Consider the following 17,160-nt stretch of genomic DNA (forward strand, 5'->3'; position numbering starts at 1 on the left):
GGGCCGGGGATTCCCTACTGACTTTACGTAAACACATTTGTAAATTTCCCTGGAGTGGTACTGGCTACCATTTTGGATACATAATTAAGTTTTGGTTAAAAAAAAAAAAAAGGCTTTTGAGCAACTCTGATAAAACAGAACACAAGCTATCTTTTGTGAGATGCCAGGATAAACTTTATTTTCCTAGAAACTATAATGAAAACGAAAGAAACATGCACCTAAGTGCTGTGTTTCTACTTTATTAAATCATCACAGTAAATCAGAATGAAAGAGAGGAGGAGGGTAGACTGGAGAGTCAAGCAGCAGTCATCAGCGGAGCTGTGTGCTTTTCCGGGTAGGCACACGCCTGCAAGGGTGGACTGTATGAAGGGGTCCAGTCCACCGAGGCCTAAACCCAGATGTGGGGCATGAGGCAAATTAAATAAGAGAGAGCAAAATAAAGAGCAAATGACATCCTATAACTTAATTCCCCATATTTATCAGTTTCTCTTTCTTATTTACATAAACTAAATGCTGTCAACCTGAACACATAAGAAAACATTCACTTAATGTGTATATCATACACAGGTACTGAGTGCAGCTAGAACAGTGGTTGTTTCATATCGAATTTCCCTCCAGTAGATACAGACACGACACAGTCCCATGTGAGACGTCACAGTAAGTTGAGAAGGCTCTCTCCAGCTTCCAGATGATACAGATGGACCAGGAAGGGAAGCGCAGGCTGCCACACTGGGAGGAAGGACAGGAAGACGTGATTTGCATGGTCTGCGGATCCGAGTGATCTCTTGTTCAGAAGGCTGCGGGTCTCCTCCGTCAGCCCCTCTTGTAAAGGCAAGACTTGCTTCCCCTTCCTCCCTTGGCTTTTAGCAAACTGCAGCCGTCACTGCATGAAGACACCATGACAGTCACTTACCCAAGCGAAATTTCCTTACTACTGTCTACTACTTCAGATTTTACTATTTTTAAGAAGTCATCATTTCGTTTTTTTTTTTTAAAGTACAAAAACCTTCTTAGTAAGGCTATGGGACATCAGCTTTGCTTTGGACGGAAATCAGTATGTGCAGAGATCAGTGTGAAGAGAAGTGGGGTGACAGGCTTGGCCCTGCCCAAGATCCAGCAAATCTTACCCATTTGGGGCTGATTAGGGCCACTTTTGCTCATGGATGGCTGACCTACTAATGTGACTAGTCAGCACTGGGACTCAGGTGGGTCCCCGCTGGATGAGTGACCCTCCATAATTTTGCTGGAAAGGCATTTATTGCAAAAAGCACAATATTTGCTTTTCTAAGTGAAGAAAAAAAAAGAACTTGATCATCTCAATTTTCCACCCCAAATAACAAAAATGATTCAGGTCCACGTGATTGTAAGCAAACCTGGCTGCTAGGTTTCCTGTTTCCCTATTCCACACCGATGCTGCTGCTGACAGCAGTGGGCTCAGAAGCAGCTCCAGTCCCCAAACCGTGGGCTGGAATCTGGGGTCTTAGGGATGTTAAAATCAGTAGGAATGACAGGAAAGGTCTAGGTATTTGCTGCCTACGACTTAATTTCCCATTTGCAGGTTAGGAGGACTGGCTCTGGGAGAGAAAATGGAATCACGGAGCAGGGACATCCAGTGCGACTCCTGCCACAGGGGACTTCTAGAGCTTGGAAACGAAATGTCCTCCCAGAAGCTACTGGCTGTCAGAGCCTGCCTGGGACTCTGGAGCCCAGGTACGGGTGATGTGCTCCCCTACAGGAATGAGGTCTGGGCACTTTGTAAATATCCAGTGGAGCAACTCAACACGAGTCTGGAGTCTGAGCGACAGCGGACAAACCGTGCAGACCCGAAAGTCCAAATTATTAAAAAGATGGGGGTGGGCGGCTGGGGCGGGGGCGGGGAAGATAAGAATCGTGGCATTTGCTGACACAACAGAAACTGCTGTGACTTTCGTGGCTTCATGTCGTGAAGCCCCCAGTGAGCCAACCAATTGGGCCCATTTACCGAACAGCCCAAAGTGACTAAGGCTTACTTCTGTTTCTCTCAGGTTCGGGTAACCCCCAAGCCACTCTGTCTGTGAACCTGGGCCTCACGCCCTACCTGCAGTCCTCTCTAGAGCTGAGAAACAAATTCTCTCTAGACTTAGAAGGTCTATCCTTCCCTAGGAATTTCTCAATCCTTCCTCAATTGTACCGTAAGCAAGCCTGGCTCCTAGGTCTGCTTGTTTCTCCAGCAAGGGTCAGGTACCAGCCAAACCAACGCAACGGCGGATGGAAAGAAGTGACTGGTCAGTGAAAATGGCCACTCTGATGGACTGAGAGGGCTCAGTGGACTCACCAGGAAGGGGACCAAAGCTGCTGGGGGGGGGGACACATAAGTGGGCACAGAGCAGAGAGGCAGAGAGTTAAAGGAGGCAGGGAAGCACCCTTTCAGGGACCGATCTTTCTTGGATTCCTAGTGCCTATGTTCTATGTGCTGCCCACCTACCCCTTCTGGAGATGGGCTGCAGGCCTAAGTGAGAGGCAGAGGGCCAGAGAGCTCTTTCTAACTGATGTTTCTGTCGCTGACACCCTCAGACCCCCAGCAAGGATGCTGGCCAAGCACAGATGGAAGTTCAGGGTTTTCATTTCTTCTTCTTTTTAAACAGATTCAACACGCCTTTCTTGGAACCAAATGGGTAGAAAGCCCCGATTTGTGCCATGGCCCTCCCCCAGCAGTGGGCAGGAGAGCACAACTGCAGGGCAAAGCTTCTGGAGGCAGAGGGACATCACGGGGGTGGGGGGCACTGTCTCAGTCTAGCTCCTGCGCTGGTGTGCTCCTTGTGTGTTGACATGGGGCTGTGCTGAGCTGGGCCCTGGAAGCTTCCTGACCTATAGGAGCTTTCATAGGGACAGGACCCTGTTTCCTCCAGGATGGTTGGAAAAACCTCTTCCCAGTTAGTGGGCATCAGGCACCAGGTGGAAAACACTCAGCAACTCAGATAAAACTTCTCCTGGGCAAAAGACCCTAGGGAAAGCCAATTTCCATGATGATGAAATTTTTGGGTAACCATAAATCCTAACATCAAGACCTAGAGAAATCAATGCAGAGAAAATTCCTCAGTTTAACAGCTGTTTTGCCAGCCCTTCTGTGAATCTTGCTTGGGTTTATAAACAACTCGGGGTACAGAAACCAGTTGCTCTCCACCCCTTCCCAAAAGCCCAGAATCTTCTCCTGTCATCCCAGCCGGGAGCAGTGGCATCAATGCCCACGAGAGTGGGTCTGTCTCTGGTGGTTGGCGACCTTCCCCTCTTCTTTGGAAGCTCAAGTTTCGTGAGGTTCTAGGGCACGACGACATGGCTCGGTGAGAAAGTCCAGCCCGCAACATTTTGGTGGGGTTCACCTTTAACTTCAGAAGTCCGTTAATGGGAAGATGTGTCGAGGGCACAGGCAGAGAAGTCATGTTTCCCAGAGTCTCTGTGTTTGGGGGTTCGGGGTGGGGGAAGGGGGCGTCTCATTGATCTCCTCCTTGCCAAGAGGTGCCATGAGGTAGGCACTCAGGCTGGCGGCCAGGGCCCTGCAAGGGAAGCAGAGAAAGGCCAAGTCACGGCACCAGGAGAGGCCCTGGGGGCACAGATCCAAGAAGAACCTGTGGTCCTCAGGACACATGGCACCACTTCCTCAGAAAGGCTTCGATGACCTCCCTTTGTCACTGGGGCAGAGATGTTTGCTGAGTGAATCAACATGTGAATGTCTGTCCTCCGGATCTTTGCTCTGGACTCTCAGGCAGCAGAACCAAGCTATGAGTCTTCCTGAAATTCACCCGGCCTCACCATCCCATCCACAAGCGAAGAATGAAGAGAGAAAGCCCCTCATTGCAGTAAGGGGAAGAGGAGCCAAGGAGGCAACAGCATGGCCCAGACAGAGTCCATGAAGAAGCCAGGACAACTTGATGGACAACTTCGGGGATCCCTGCTTGTGTTATTATTTACACGCATTTACATATTGATATTCACCCGATGAGTTACAACTGGATTCTTCCCCAAAGGGTCTGAGAGAGGGCTCAGGACTAAATTGCTTGCCAGAATGAGTCCAGATGAGCATAGCGCTATTTAACACTAAAGGGAAGAGGAGTAGAATCCAAGCGTGCGTGTCTGCACCTCTCCCCCTCCCCAGGGCCGCTGCGAGGGTGCTCAGAGGAATCCAGGAAGGCCTGCTGCAACACCCAGCCCCAGTTGCTGCTAGAGTCTGGTCTCCCCCGGGGCCGGGCTGCGAGGGAGAGGCTCTGTTTCATCACCCCTCTTCCCCCATAAGCTATTTTTAAGTTGGCTGTGTTATACCCCAAGCTTCTGGGCTCCAAACAAACCCCAGAAGCAGGCTTTCTGTCCTCCTCCCAGCATGCTTCACTTCCAGGGGTTTGGCCTTTGAAATTTTTATTATTATTGGCATTTACAATTAATTGATGTAAGTTGTCTTATTCACAGACAACATCTTTTCTCATTTTCTGACCTTACCTTATTGTTTCTAGGAAGAGCCTCTGAAATCAATACCCACAAACATGCTTGGGCCTGAGGAGATGGCCTTCCCCAGTGGGTTCCCAATTCCAGCGCCTTAAGGTGCCCACCGTGGGGGGGGGGGCGGCTCTACCATCTCTTGACTGCCGGTCTGGTCCCTGAAAGGCCGGGCAGAGAGAGGAAATGCCTGGGGCTCTCTCCTGGGGTTCTCATCTTTTAAAAAACAGGCTGCTTTTGACAAAGGCAGTACAGCTATACTGACCTCCATGACAGAGATGGCATTGGTAAAAGGTCTCTCTCTCTCTCTCTGTCCCCTCGGGGCTGGACACAGGGGTGAACAAACCTAATTCAATCCTAGATGATATTCCATTTTGAAACACTTTCACTTTGAATTGTCTAAGATTTCGCATTCCTCACTAGGAACCACTCTACCCAGTATTGTAATCAGATCGATTGGGAGAGAGGGAAGGAAAAAAAAAAAAGCTAGCGAATAAAAGAGATGAAATGATGTTTAAAGCTATGATATTAAGTGAAAGAGTAATTGTGGATGGGAAGGAAATATCGAACACCCCTAGTCGGGGAGGGCAAAGAGGGAGGGGGGGGTGCATGCTGCTTTCCAGCAGTGGGGCAGTATGGCAGGCAGACAGAGGGACAGCAGGTGGACAGAGGGACGGCAGACAGGCAGCGGACTTTGAGGAATGCATGAAGTTCTGCAAAACGAACCCCCCCACTCTGGCAACGAAAGCCGAGGCCCCCATGGCTGGGGGCAAAGGGACGGCTCCCCCTCCCCAGCCAGAGCCTGTGTGGCAGTGTCCCTGCATTCCTCCAGTCCCCTACTTCCCACTCTGGCACATCCCCAGCCTGTGATGGCTCCTGCCGTGCCCACTGCACCCCGTGATTGATGGGGAGGCGGCAGCTGGGGAATGGGCCGGCGGGCCACAAAGGAGATAATTCCACTCGCAAGCTGCCGGCAGCCGCTCCACTCTGTTCGGCCCTTTCCTCCTGCTGGAAGCCGGGGGTCTGTTCAAAGGGCACTCGAGCCCCACTTGGCTGCTCTGCAGTAGGAGCAGGAGAGGACGCATGCATATGGGGTCCCAGCCCATAAAGACCTCTGCAGGAGGCCCCCACTCTGGAGAGCACTGGATAGCCCCGCTCTCCTCCACCCACCACGAGCACTGGAGTTGGTGGGGGCACACTGCCTCTGGGGGCTCAAGCCAGCGGGCCTGGTTTGGAACAGTTCTGGGACTGAGCCAAAGCTGTAGCTGAGGGCACAAGAAAGGGCTGCTGGGCCACAGGGTCAGCTCGCTGTGGCAGGGACTGCTCATCTGCCCTGCAGATGGAGAAGGGTGATGCTGTGGATGAACCCACAAATCTAGATGCTAACATTCCATCTGCGTAGCTCCTGAGACGGTGACGGGCATCTGTACCATGCGTTCCTCTGTGGTGACACGGTTAATAAATGACAGCTCACTGGTGTCCTCCCGTATTATTGTGAACATCATCACCATCTGGTCTCCCTTCCACCTGTGAGCCCACGAGTCGGTGCAGCCCCGGCTGCCTCCGGCTGGCACTGCCACAAGGTGGCACCGGGACGTGCCTGGACCCCAGAGCCAGGGCAGAAAGAAGCCCACGGAGGTCACACCTGCTGCAGTCAGCCTGCCCTCTGGATCCTCAACTGCAGCCCATCCCCGGGTTCTCCACCCTCTGTGTTCCCCCAGCTTTTGTCTTTTCTTCCTCCCCCAGCTGTTCCATTCAACAGCCCCCCAGACAACCTGCCCTCCCTGCACGGAGGCCTCGGAGGCACCCATTAAGGCGAGCGGTCAAAGGCCGGCCCAGCACGTGCCACATCTTATCGGCCCATCTCAACATCCTGCTCCTCCTGGCTTGGGCAACAAAAAAGGGGGCGGCCCCGGGTCCACGGGCCCCCCGTGGCCCCGCACACAAAAGGGCGGGTGACAAAGACATTTTCTGGGATGGCAGGTGTTGGTGTCGGATTCCCCGCAGAGTGCACGGGCAGAAGAAAGGCGAGGCTGGGTTTCCCCGGGCAGCACAGACATGCAGGGGCAGGAGTGTGGGCAGGGCCCCTCGGGAGGGAAGGTGGGAGGCAGCAGGCACTCGAGGGGACATTTCAGCACGGGGTTAGCCCTGGATGGAGGCGGGTTAGTGAATTCATGCACCCCACCCCGAGAGCACGGTGGCTGGGCAAATCCCGAGCCTCAGTCTTACCTTGCTCAAACATCGCAATGAGACCTTTACATATTTTAATCTGAAAGGAGAGAACATGAAATCAAATGAATACAAGCCCAGTACACCCACAGCCCAACCTGATAATGAACACAGTGCTAATAATACATTTATTCCTGTGCTGCTTGGGTGTTGTCACAGCTTTGGAGATCATTACGAACTGAAAAGTCACTTAAAATTCTCCTTGGCAGGACAGAATTCTAGCTGCCATCACATTTATAGATGTGAAATGAAAGAGACAATAGCGTTCCCAGGATGTGTTGTGTAGACGCTGCTGGGAGCTCCATGGGCACCAGGCGGCACTGACCACAGGCCCCTTTTCCTGTCACCCCTTATCTGCAGACTGACTTGGTCGAAAATACATCAAAAATAAGAATGTTCAAGAGCAGCATTTGGAATTCAATGGATGACCTGGAATAAATACTTGCCAGGCTCTAAGTGTGCAAGTTTGCGTGCCTCTTCATTTCATTTCACAGGTTTCTGAGGTGTACACAGTGTGTTAATTCGGTACTAGTGTCAACGGTGATGTGACAGTCCCCAGGGCGGAGGCAGGCAGCCTGCTGCATAGCAGGCAGCTGGGAAGGGGGCCCTGCTATGGTGAGATTGGTCTGCAAGCTCACCCTCCCGCCCAGAGCAGGAGGATCTCAGTAGTCAAGCTGACCCCGAGACAGGATCTGAGTTTTATGGACTTGGTGACAGGTTTTCTTAATTCCCCCCACCCCTCCCATAGACAGTATATTTCCTGTTGGGTTTCCCTTAGCAAGTCCTCAGCCTCATTCTCTACCAGGCATAGCTCCTCACCCCAACCCCCATGCCACTCCTGAATTCAGTGTCACTAGACCACTATCAAATCTGGACAAAGGACATTCATCAGTGACACGGACTGCTGTCTGCTCAGCCGCAGTTGTAAACTTGGATTGTCTGTTGATCCTGCCTGCCAAGGTTGGCACAGGGAGCAGGGCCAGTTTCTAAGACGGTGGTTCAGAAGGCTGTCAGAAGGACTACTCACATACTGTTAAGTGGGGTTCTCCAGAAGAAATGTGCACCTCTACAATCTGTTGAAAATTCATCCCCTCTGCAGAATTATTTGGGGTTAGGAATTTCAGGATAAATAGCCTGCTCCTTCTCTATACACTGATAGTGCTCTAGTCCAGAGGAAGTGCTTGCGACTGTGCTGATTGCTGGTAACAGACTAGAATGTTTTCCATGGATCCTGGATAACACGATGATCTCGATTTCCTGCTTTCTCCCAATGCACTGTGCTGTGCACAGTGTGGCACCCATTTCTGTGCACGGAAAATGGCAGGCGTACAATATCTCTCCGTGGGTCTCTCTTCCTTCAGTTGGGGAGGCCCAGCTTTTCAGGGTAGCCCCACGCTACCTACCCTCATCAGTGTGAGCAAAGGGTCTCTTCATGAAGGGACTCCTTGGCCTCCCTCCGTTGCAGCCTCTTCAGCGCTGGTTATGCTGGGCGTACCAAGAAAGCAGATGGCGCAGCTAACAATGGATGACTTGTTTGTAATTGCTGATGAGGACTGGTTTGCTCCTCTCCCCAGTGCGTCCCCAGATGCAGCCTGGTGTGGTGTGCTGGACCAAACAGAATGTCTCAGTAACTGCCAGTCCATGGGTGAGTTAAGGAGATGCAAAGACAGAGACAGTTGGGGGCTGCCTTAATTATTCCGTGGGGCTCAAATGTCACTTGCCCTTGACACACAGGCAGTGCTACTGAAGGGCGGGGGCCTGCACTTGGAACAGAGGAGTCGGCTGTCAGCTTCCTGATACGTCCCTGGGGGTGAGCGTGAGGTACCAGCTAGCCTGGGCAGCGTTGGAAGGCACCAGAAGAGAGCACACGAGGCGTGGAGAGGAGGAACGGGAAGAAAACGGGAGGTGGTGATGCTTAGGGGGATGTGGGCGACATGCAGAGCATAATTACTTCATCTTTTCATCAACTGGGCACCTGAGATCTGCCAGGTTCTGTTCCAGGCTCTTGGTTACAGCCGTGAACAAAGCAGATGAAGCTCCTGCCTGTGGGGGGCTTTGGTGGCTGAGCTGTGGCCTGCATTCTAGCAGAGTGGTACCACCCCTTGGGTGGGCAGCAAGATCTTATTTTTTATACACTGAAAGCCCAGATATAGGTATGGCAATTAAACAAATAACTGGGATTTCTGGTGTTTTGGGAGGAGGAGACAAAGGAGGAAATCCAAATGTCTTGGGGACCTCTGCAGTGGTGACTGGAGCCACACTGGGTGGGAGAGACTCTGTTCGCGTCTAAGAGCAGGGGAGTGAGGCCCCTCTGGAGAGAAGCCTCTGCGTGTCAGGACGTACCAAGGGCCTAAAATGCACATGCTTGGTAGCTCTGAGTGGAGAATCCAGAAGCCACTCGTAGAGAAAGATGTCCTGCTTCGTGGGCCTCTTGCAGCTTCTCGGCTACTCCAGATATCAACGAGGATTTGCTACAACACAGGAAACAACAGTCTTGATTGGAGATGAGCTGTGTTCCACACAGCTCTGCCTTGTGGCTTGTGTTCTCGGGCAGGCCTCACCAGGAGAGCAGAAGAGCAAGGATTTGAACGGAGCTTCTCATCTCCAAGGAAAGGCTGCCATCTGGGACCGCCACCTGGGATGACACTGGGCAGAGTCGGACAGGAAAAGTGGCTGCTTCTGCTTGGGTCCTTGTTACTCAACAGTCAGTGTGGAAAATGAACTGGTTCAAGATAATTAGGAAAGGGACTGGTTTTGCGAGCAGGCATGGCTGAGGGAGAGACAGTGGACCGCGGTTCCAGCTTCAGGCGCGCGCTAAGTATCCTCCCAGCAGGAAGGTGGACAGAGAGGGAGATCAGAGAGCTGTCTGGGCTATTCAGACCCCTTGGAATGGCTCTGAGGAAGGGAACAGGTGCAGCCGTGGATGGGGTAAGCCTGCCTACAAGTCCAACTCAACACTGGCAACTCAAGACCAGTGGGAATTAGCCAGCTTAATTAACATTTCCAAATGGCCCAAGGATGGCTTCCAGTATTTCCAACCCAGCAGCAGTGGCTGTGTCCTGGCCCTGGCCCTGGCTCTGGGCTTCCTCTTTTTGGTCGTTGGTCTTGCCCATCAACTTTGGTTCCGAATCAGAAAGCTGGGACAGCTGGACCAAAAGGCAGGCAGGCAGGCAGGCAGGCAGGCAGAGAGGGCAGGTCCTGTGTGTCTGCACGTGCATACGCACCTGTGCAGGGGCTTAGCAAGCAGGTGGGATGCCCATGGAGTTCTCTAGCATTCTTCTCTTTTCTTCCACAGCTATAACATACTTATATGGCTCCATGGTTAAACTGAACTAAATTATACATTTAAGATTAATATCTTGGTTTCAGCTTTTCTTGTCAGGCCCTTGCAGAGACAGAGGTTTCTAGACCATCTTCCTATCTCACAGAACATGAATACAAAGATCTCGGTTACATCTTAGCCATGATAGGGCTGTTCACTGTACCAGACTGAATTCACATCTCAGAAAGTGGCAAAACAGTACAGACAGTTTATAGCAGCAATACTCCTAACAGCCAAAAAGAAGGAATAGTCAAATGTCCATCAACTGATGAAAGGATTTACATGGATGAATTATATGGTAGGTGAATTATATCTCAATAATGTGGCTTGGAAAAAATGGCAAAAAGGAACAGAAGGTGATCTGGGCAGCAGCACTGTTACTTCCTTTCCCAAAGTGATACAACAGAAGTGGCTACAAGTTTTGGAAGAATCAGGTTCTCCCCCCACTCCGTGGATGCCCAGGGAGGCAGGGGGACAGGGTCACCTAGTGGATGCCATCAACAACTCTCCTCCTGTGTCACACCACAAACTCTCAACCAACCGTCCTCAGAGCAAAGAAAATGGGGCTGTCCCTCAGACCACACACTACTCTTTCCTTCGAGGTTCTCTCGGGTTTATCCTAACTTAAGTTTATCCACCCCCTAAACACCCAGGAGAGGCCTGGGGTGGCAAGGTAGGACTATAGTGTAATTCTCCTCAGGACATGCTAGGATTCTGTGTGCAGCTTGGGACAACTTTTTACATTCTCTAATAATCAGCTGCTTAGGAAAACTTAGCAGTGTTGTCTGCAGTGACTTGAGGGAAGACAGGGAGTTCCAGGTATTGGTCTGAGGTGTCTGAGGAAACATCAAAGAAACAATGGGACTGTCTGGTTGTTAAACTGACGAAAGCCACCCTGTTGTCTTCAGACAGGAAGGAAGCAGTTTTATTCCATAATTAAGATGTTTTTCTATATGTGAATTCTTTCTGTGGTGTTTCATTTGCCTCCTAAGATAGGCAACACTTTGGTAACTTTCAATTACATTTCTCAGTTATCTGTGTCAAAGTGGCTGCATATTTGCCACTGGACACACTGTAGAGATCAGAAGTCCTATAAAATAGTCCTTTTTGCCTTTTGTGAGGAGCATTTTGCCTTTGCCACAAAAGAAGGGCTCCCCCCGCCACAAGCAGGCCCCAAAAAGCAGGGGACCTCTCCGGGCGGGCAAAGAGTCTCATTTGGCCAAGCCCCTGAGCCCTGGTCTCGACATGACCAGCCGCTTGATAATGAAAAAAACCAACACTCCTCAGTTCCCAAACTGCCAAAGAGATGAATCTTGCTCTGTGGAGGGCAGACTGTGGGGAAGAGTGTGCAGTAATGTGATTTCTACATATAGGTAAAGAGGCTTTACTACTCGTCGATTGTTCTAGAGACTGTTTTTCTCAGAGCAAAACAATGCCAAGGAATCTTCACTCTTGTATCCTAGCTCTTACGGCTCAACGCAAGTCCTTTTATGTGTCTTCTGTGCACCGGGGATGGTTATCTACCATGATTCTCCAGGCTAGCCCATGGGTACTGGTGTGAGTCTGGCGAAGGGGAATCTTAAGCAGGTGGGGGACAAGTGACCGCAGGTCAAAGTGCTGCTCTATCCCCTTTTCTCTTTCTTCCTCCCACCATGCAAATCTTCCCCTACAAGAGGTGGGTGTCACCTTGCTCTCCTCACCTGTTCCGTTCCAGTTAGGGGCTGCATTCTGTGGCACCAGGGGGAGGGGTCGTCATCGAGGGCCCCTCTAGTGGCCCCATGGAGAATGTTCGGGGTAACATCTCGGATCACAACATTCGTTCATTACTCAACATATATTCTGTGCCTGCTGTGTAGCAGGGGATGGGAATACATGGGAAACAAAATATTATCTGACTAGCCTCCCTCCTGCCCCTCCCCTAGAATATCCTCCCCACAGGAGTCAGAGTGATCTTTTTAATCAAAAATCATATCATGTGACCCCACTGCTTAACACCCTCCAGGAGCTGCCCAGCTCACTGGAGTAACAGCCAAGGTCTTTCTCCAGGCCCCTGAGGCTGTTCTGACCTTCCTCCTCCTCCTCACCCCCTTGCTGGGTCTACCCTAATCACACTGGGCCCCTCACTGTTCCTCAGTTGTGCCAGGAAAGCATCAGCCTTGGGGTCTTTGCATTTGCTGTTCCCTTTGCCTGGAGTGCTTTCCCCCAAGATTTAAATGGCTCGCTCCCTCACTTCCTTCAAGCCTCTCCTCAAATGTCACCTTGTCAGTGAGGCCCATTTTATTTTTTTTTCAATGATTTTATTTGAGAGAGAGCGAGAGAGCGCATGAGTGGGGGCAGGGTGCAGAGGGAGAGGGAGAAGCAGGCCCCCTGCTGAGCAGGGAGCCCGATGCAGGGCTCCATCCCGGGACCCTGAAATCATGACCTGAGCCGAAGGCAGACACTTAACTCACTGAGCCAGCCAGGCACTCTCCCATCCCCCATTTTAAATGGCACCCCACAGCTCCTGACAGGAGACCAGCGTCTTCACTCATCTAAAAGATAAGCCTCAGGAAGGGTGGGCTGCTGTTTTGCCCATTTCTATACCTTCTCCATTAGTGCACAGTAAATATTTATGGAACGAATGTCTGAAGTCCCTGACTTATGTGGCAGTGTTCCAAGCAATGAAGCTACAGTTCCCATCTACCTAGGCTGTACCAAAGGTACGTGCGTGTCCCCAGGACTTGAGCTGGTCTGAGTTTTAATATCTAAATATGGTGTCTGGCAAGTCACCAGCTTTGGGTAATTGGAATAAAGAGCAGAGTCAGCCCAGTGACCCGAGAAGCCCTATTTCTGGCTTCTTCCTTTCTTCTCTGTGGTCACCCCTTCTCTGGGACTCTTGCCCTGATGCTGAGTGGGCCAACATCCCTGGGTCAGGAGAGCCTGGGCTCAGAATGCTGCATGCCCAGATGTTACACAGGGCTCTGCCGTTAACCAGAGTCGGGCTGTTTCTCTAGCTGCTTCTCCAAGCCCTGGGGACAGAGCTAGGGAGCAGGGTTTCCCTAACTACCACGCATGGGCTCTGGGACGCAAACCAGCTGCAGGGTCTGCCTGGACGTATCTCAGCAGCCATGGCAGGAGAACCTGCACTCTGTGGCTTTGCCTTAGATCAGGGTGGGGGGAATAGGACTCTGCCTGGAGACCTACAGTCCTGGAAGACCTGCAGCGGCTTTCCTCACCTTGGGCAATGCCAAGATCAGACAACCTTGCTGGAGAGAAGAGACAGGCTGGGTGACCATGTAGGCCGAGGACGCTGCCACAGGTAATGGCTGAGCACTGGGGGGTGTGGTGGAGGAGGACGCCGGAGGTCCTGGTGTGGGGACATAGGCAACGGGATGTGTCCTCTATGCATCTGGGATTTTATTGTCTCATATTCCTTAAGTGCCTGAAAAACAGGGTTTTGCCTTTTCTCTCTTTACACTCTTTACGGAGATGTCGTAAGGTTTCTTCTGTGCTGAGAAATGAATTTTGGCCATGTCAATGCTGTAAATCTGTTTTTTATCTTATTTATTTTTAAACAAAACTGACTGGCATGTTTCCCATTTTTTAGGGATTTTTTTTTTTTTCTCCCTGGCCCTTTGAGGGCCTTTGAAGGTTAATTGGAGAAAAGTAACCAGCTTTTCTGTCTATTATGCTATGCAGAGGTTTACTTCCTGGTCATCATCATATAGCCTTCTGGAAAAGGACAGTATAAAATATTCTTTCTTTTTTCCATCAGCAGATTTAAATGCTGTTAAGAGAGCTTCCATTTGGCCTCTGCTTTGGTTTAGTTGTTGCTAAATAGAAACTCAAGCAAAACCATGGAGTTTTCCTGGAACCCACCCTACTGGCTGGGGTTTGCACCTATTCCACCTGTTGGAACTGGGAGAACATGACCATCACAGCTGTGGTTCACAAGGAACATGAACATGGGATGTTGGAAAGCTCCAGGTTCTTCTGAAACAAATCTTGAAGATTATTTGAAATAAGCCTTAATTAAGAGTAATTTCCAAAAATTGTCTCTGAGAAAAATTCTTGGTATCTGCCGACTATCTCTTGGCAACTGCGAAAGTGTCACGGGAATGGTAATTAGCAGTTAGGGAGGGAGGAAGATGCCACTTACATTTAAAACCCTGTAAGGACTGAGAAATCAGAACTAAACGGAAGACGGCATTTCACAGAAAAAGCAGCATCTTCAAGTTCTTCCAAAGAACAATTTAAATGTGATGTCAATACTTCAGAATGAATCATCTTGGGTCCCTTCTTTTTCTGGGAATCTGTGAACAACCCTAACCTCTGTACCAGCCCCAGGGGCAGGAGGGTCCCTACACGGGCTCTGAAAGGAGTCATTTCTTCCTCTGTGCTCTTTCCACGTTGACTGTCCCTCACATTATTCTTCTTGTCCATGGTCTTCCAGTTCTCAGACATCTCAATTCTTAGCCAATGTGGGAAAGTTGAAAATTGACTGGCAGGAAGACTTAGTAGTGTATCTAATACATATCAGATAAGTTTCCCGTCTCTGCCAGGCTTAGGAGGTAGATGGCACAGCTCATCTCAGGGAAATCTCAACCCAAATGACCCAAATCATTGGCTTGCTGTATCTTTCCTTCTTTGAACTGTATCTTTTTAATACGTGGTGACAGTTTAGAGGTAACCCATCTACTTATAAGTAGCCATGTTTTACTCATAAGTAGCCATGTTTTAGTAGTTACTTACTCATAAGTAGCCATGTTTTAGTAGTTCAAATACCTGCTTTTCCCTAACAAGACTGCAAGCTCCAGAAGGGTAGCGGAGACATTGAAAATGAAGCTTCCAGAGCCCTCATGTTCCCTCAAGGTGCCCAGCACAGTCCCAAGGGTAGGGGAGGGCAGGGCCAATTCAGAGATGGCCCCATGGTCTAGGGAGTACCATCATTTCCTATTGGAACAAATGTCTGTCTCCTTTCTTTCTTCCCCTTCCCTGAGTGGACACTGAGGAGAATAAAAGCATTTTAAGAGGGAAAAGGGGATGAAAAAGCATGAAGCAAAATCTGGTGCTGAACAGGGTAATGAAAAATTCTCTTTAAAACCCACAATACTGGGGCGCCTGGGTGGCTCAGTGGTTTAAGCCGCTGCCTTCGGCTCGGGTCATGATCTCGGGGTCCTGGGATCGAGTCCCGCATCGGGCTCTCTGCTCGGCAGGAGCCTGCTTCCCTCTCTCATTCTCTCTGCCTGCCTCTCTGCCTACTTGTGATCGCTCTCTCTCTGTCAAATAAATAAAATCTTTAAAAAAAAAAAAAAAACCCACAATACTGTTTATGAAAGTATTCTGCAACACATTTCAGTTATTCAAACTGCATCATGTGGTCTGTGGAGTACCCAGGCCCTGCCCCCCACCCCTTCTCACACCAGGCTTTGGCCATATTGCTTGCTCATCACCAGTCCACTGTCACTAGGAGACTAGGAAGGAAGGGAGCCTCCAAACACAATCATAGGAGTTCGTTCTGCCTCTGCCTCAGGCCCCACACACATCTGTGACCTGGAGACAAGCAACAGTCTGAATCTTTCCATCCACATTTCTATTGTATTCCTCTTGCATCTGTTTTAAGAAAGAAGCCATAAATGTGTCATTCTCTAAAGAATTTGCCGCATTATAGCTAGAACACAAACATCCCATGTGCACACACACGATTTACACAGGCTAAGAAAAACGAAGATAGAAGTGATAAGTTAAATGGCACTAAAATGAGGAGCCAAGCATTACAGAGGTGGCTTGACAGCGCTTCTCAGCCCTGACAGCATAGTAAAATGCCTTCAGGAGTCTTTAAAAGGAAGTCCTCATGCCCAGGCCACACCCCAGACCAAGATACACACCTCTCTGGCGGAGGGTCAAGCAGGGATTTGCAGGTGGGCTTGGGTGATGGGATTATGGGTGTTTTAAAGAAATCCTATGGATGCTTTATCACATTTTCAAGAAGAATACATTTTTAGTTTAAAAAAAAATACATCATGGGGGTGCCTGGATGGCTCAGTCAGTTGATCATCTGACTCTTGATTTTGGCTCAGGTCTGTGAGATTGGGTCCCATGCTCAGCAGGAAGTCTGCTTGAGATTCTCTCTTTCCCTCTCCTTCTGTCCCTCACCCCTGCTCTCTCTCTCTCTCTCAAATAGTTATATCTTCAAAAAAATATATGTTGTATGCAAAGGGGGTCAGAATTGAGCTGGTGATGTGGATAGAAGTTTTGAGCTGGCTCTGTGAGGGACTACTGGGATGGAAGGATTGAGTGGGGTGGTTATCTATTTGGAGACCACGTGGCAACACTCACTTGGCTACAATCAAGTGTTTTGAGGGTGCTGAGTGGAGGTGGCCCTGAGTTCTTAAATAGACAGTGATAAAAGAGCGCTTATATTTAAGGGAAACTTCTGGATGATCTAAATGGAATTCTGAGCTTTCATCTGGGTCTTTAGCTAACATGAATAACAAGTCAGCAGCCATGGTTCTGATGAATGGGACTGTCCTCACAGGGTGAGTGCTGCAATGGCATTTCCACAGTCATGGTCCCTGGCCTGTGCTCTCCCTCTAGGAGACAGGCCAATGGACAGGCAGCAGTGTATTCCAGGATGAGAAAGGAAGACTCAGGAGGCACATGTTCTAGGAGGAAGGCAGAAGCAAGACCGGCTGGAAGAGGTAGAGGGTTGCATAGTAGGGAGTGAGGAAAAACGTGGGCATGGCAGCCCAGCAAATACTGGCTGAGGGGTCCCCATGGAGCCAGGCACCGTGCTCATCTCTTTTTACACATACTAATTTGCTGAATCCTTATGAATACCCTTTAAGGAAGGTTGTTATTAAACCCATTTTACAGAATCATGCTGAGCCACAGAATGACAGGTAACTGGGCTGAGGCCACACGCTGGAACACAGATGACTCCAGCTATCTGGCTGTGGAACTCAGCCTTCTCAGGGGAATCCCTCCTCCCTGCAAGGAGCCTCCAAGGCAGCTGGGGAGCCTGGTGCCAGGTAGAAGGTTCTGCTTAGCGTTGAGCAAGGAGGACAGAAAGACAGTGGAATCTGAGAGACTGAGGTGGCTGTATGTGAGGAAGACAAGCAAAAGAAGAAAAGTCTGGGCTGTATTAAATACCAAGGGAGGAA

General features: G+C 50.0%; 1 protein-coding gene across 1 annotated transcript in view; it reads right to left on the reverse strand.

The window, feature by feature from the left end:
• Positions 1–993: 993 nt before the first annotated feature.
• The window catches only part of RALGAPA2 (Ral GTPase activating protein catalytic subunit alpha 2), a 317,564-nt gene continuing 301,397 nt past the window's right edge, over positions 994–17,160 (reverse strand). The window contains exons 40-41 of the mRNA XM_080812607.1: positions 6,697–6,736; positions 994–3,533 (exon numbers count right to left, since the gene is read on the reverse strand). Of these exons, the coding sequence (XP_080668733.1) occupies positions 6,732–6,736 (5 nt within the window). The 3' untranslated portion in view covers positions 994–3,533; positions 6,697–6,731. The remainder of the gene's footprint in view (positions 3,534–6,696; positions 6,737–17,160) is intronic.

Source organism: Martes martes (assembly GCF_963455335.1).
Source record: "Martes martes genome assembly, chromosome: 9".
NCBI lineage: Eukaryota > Metazoa > Chordata > Mammalia > Carnivora > Mustelidae > Martes > Martes martes.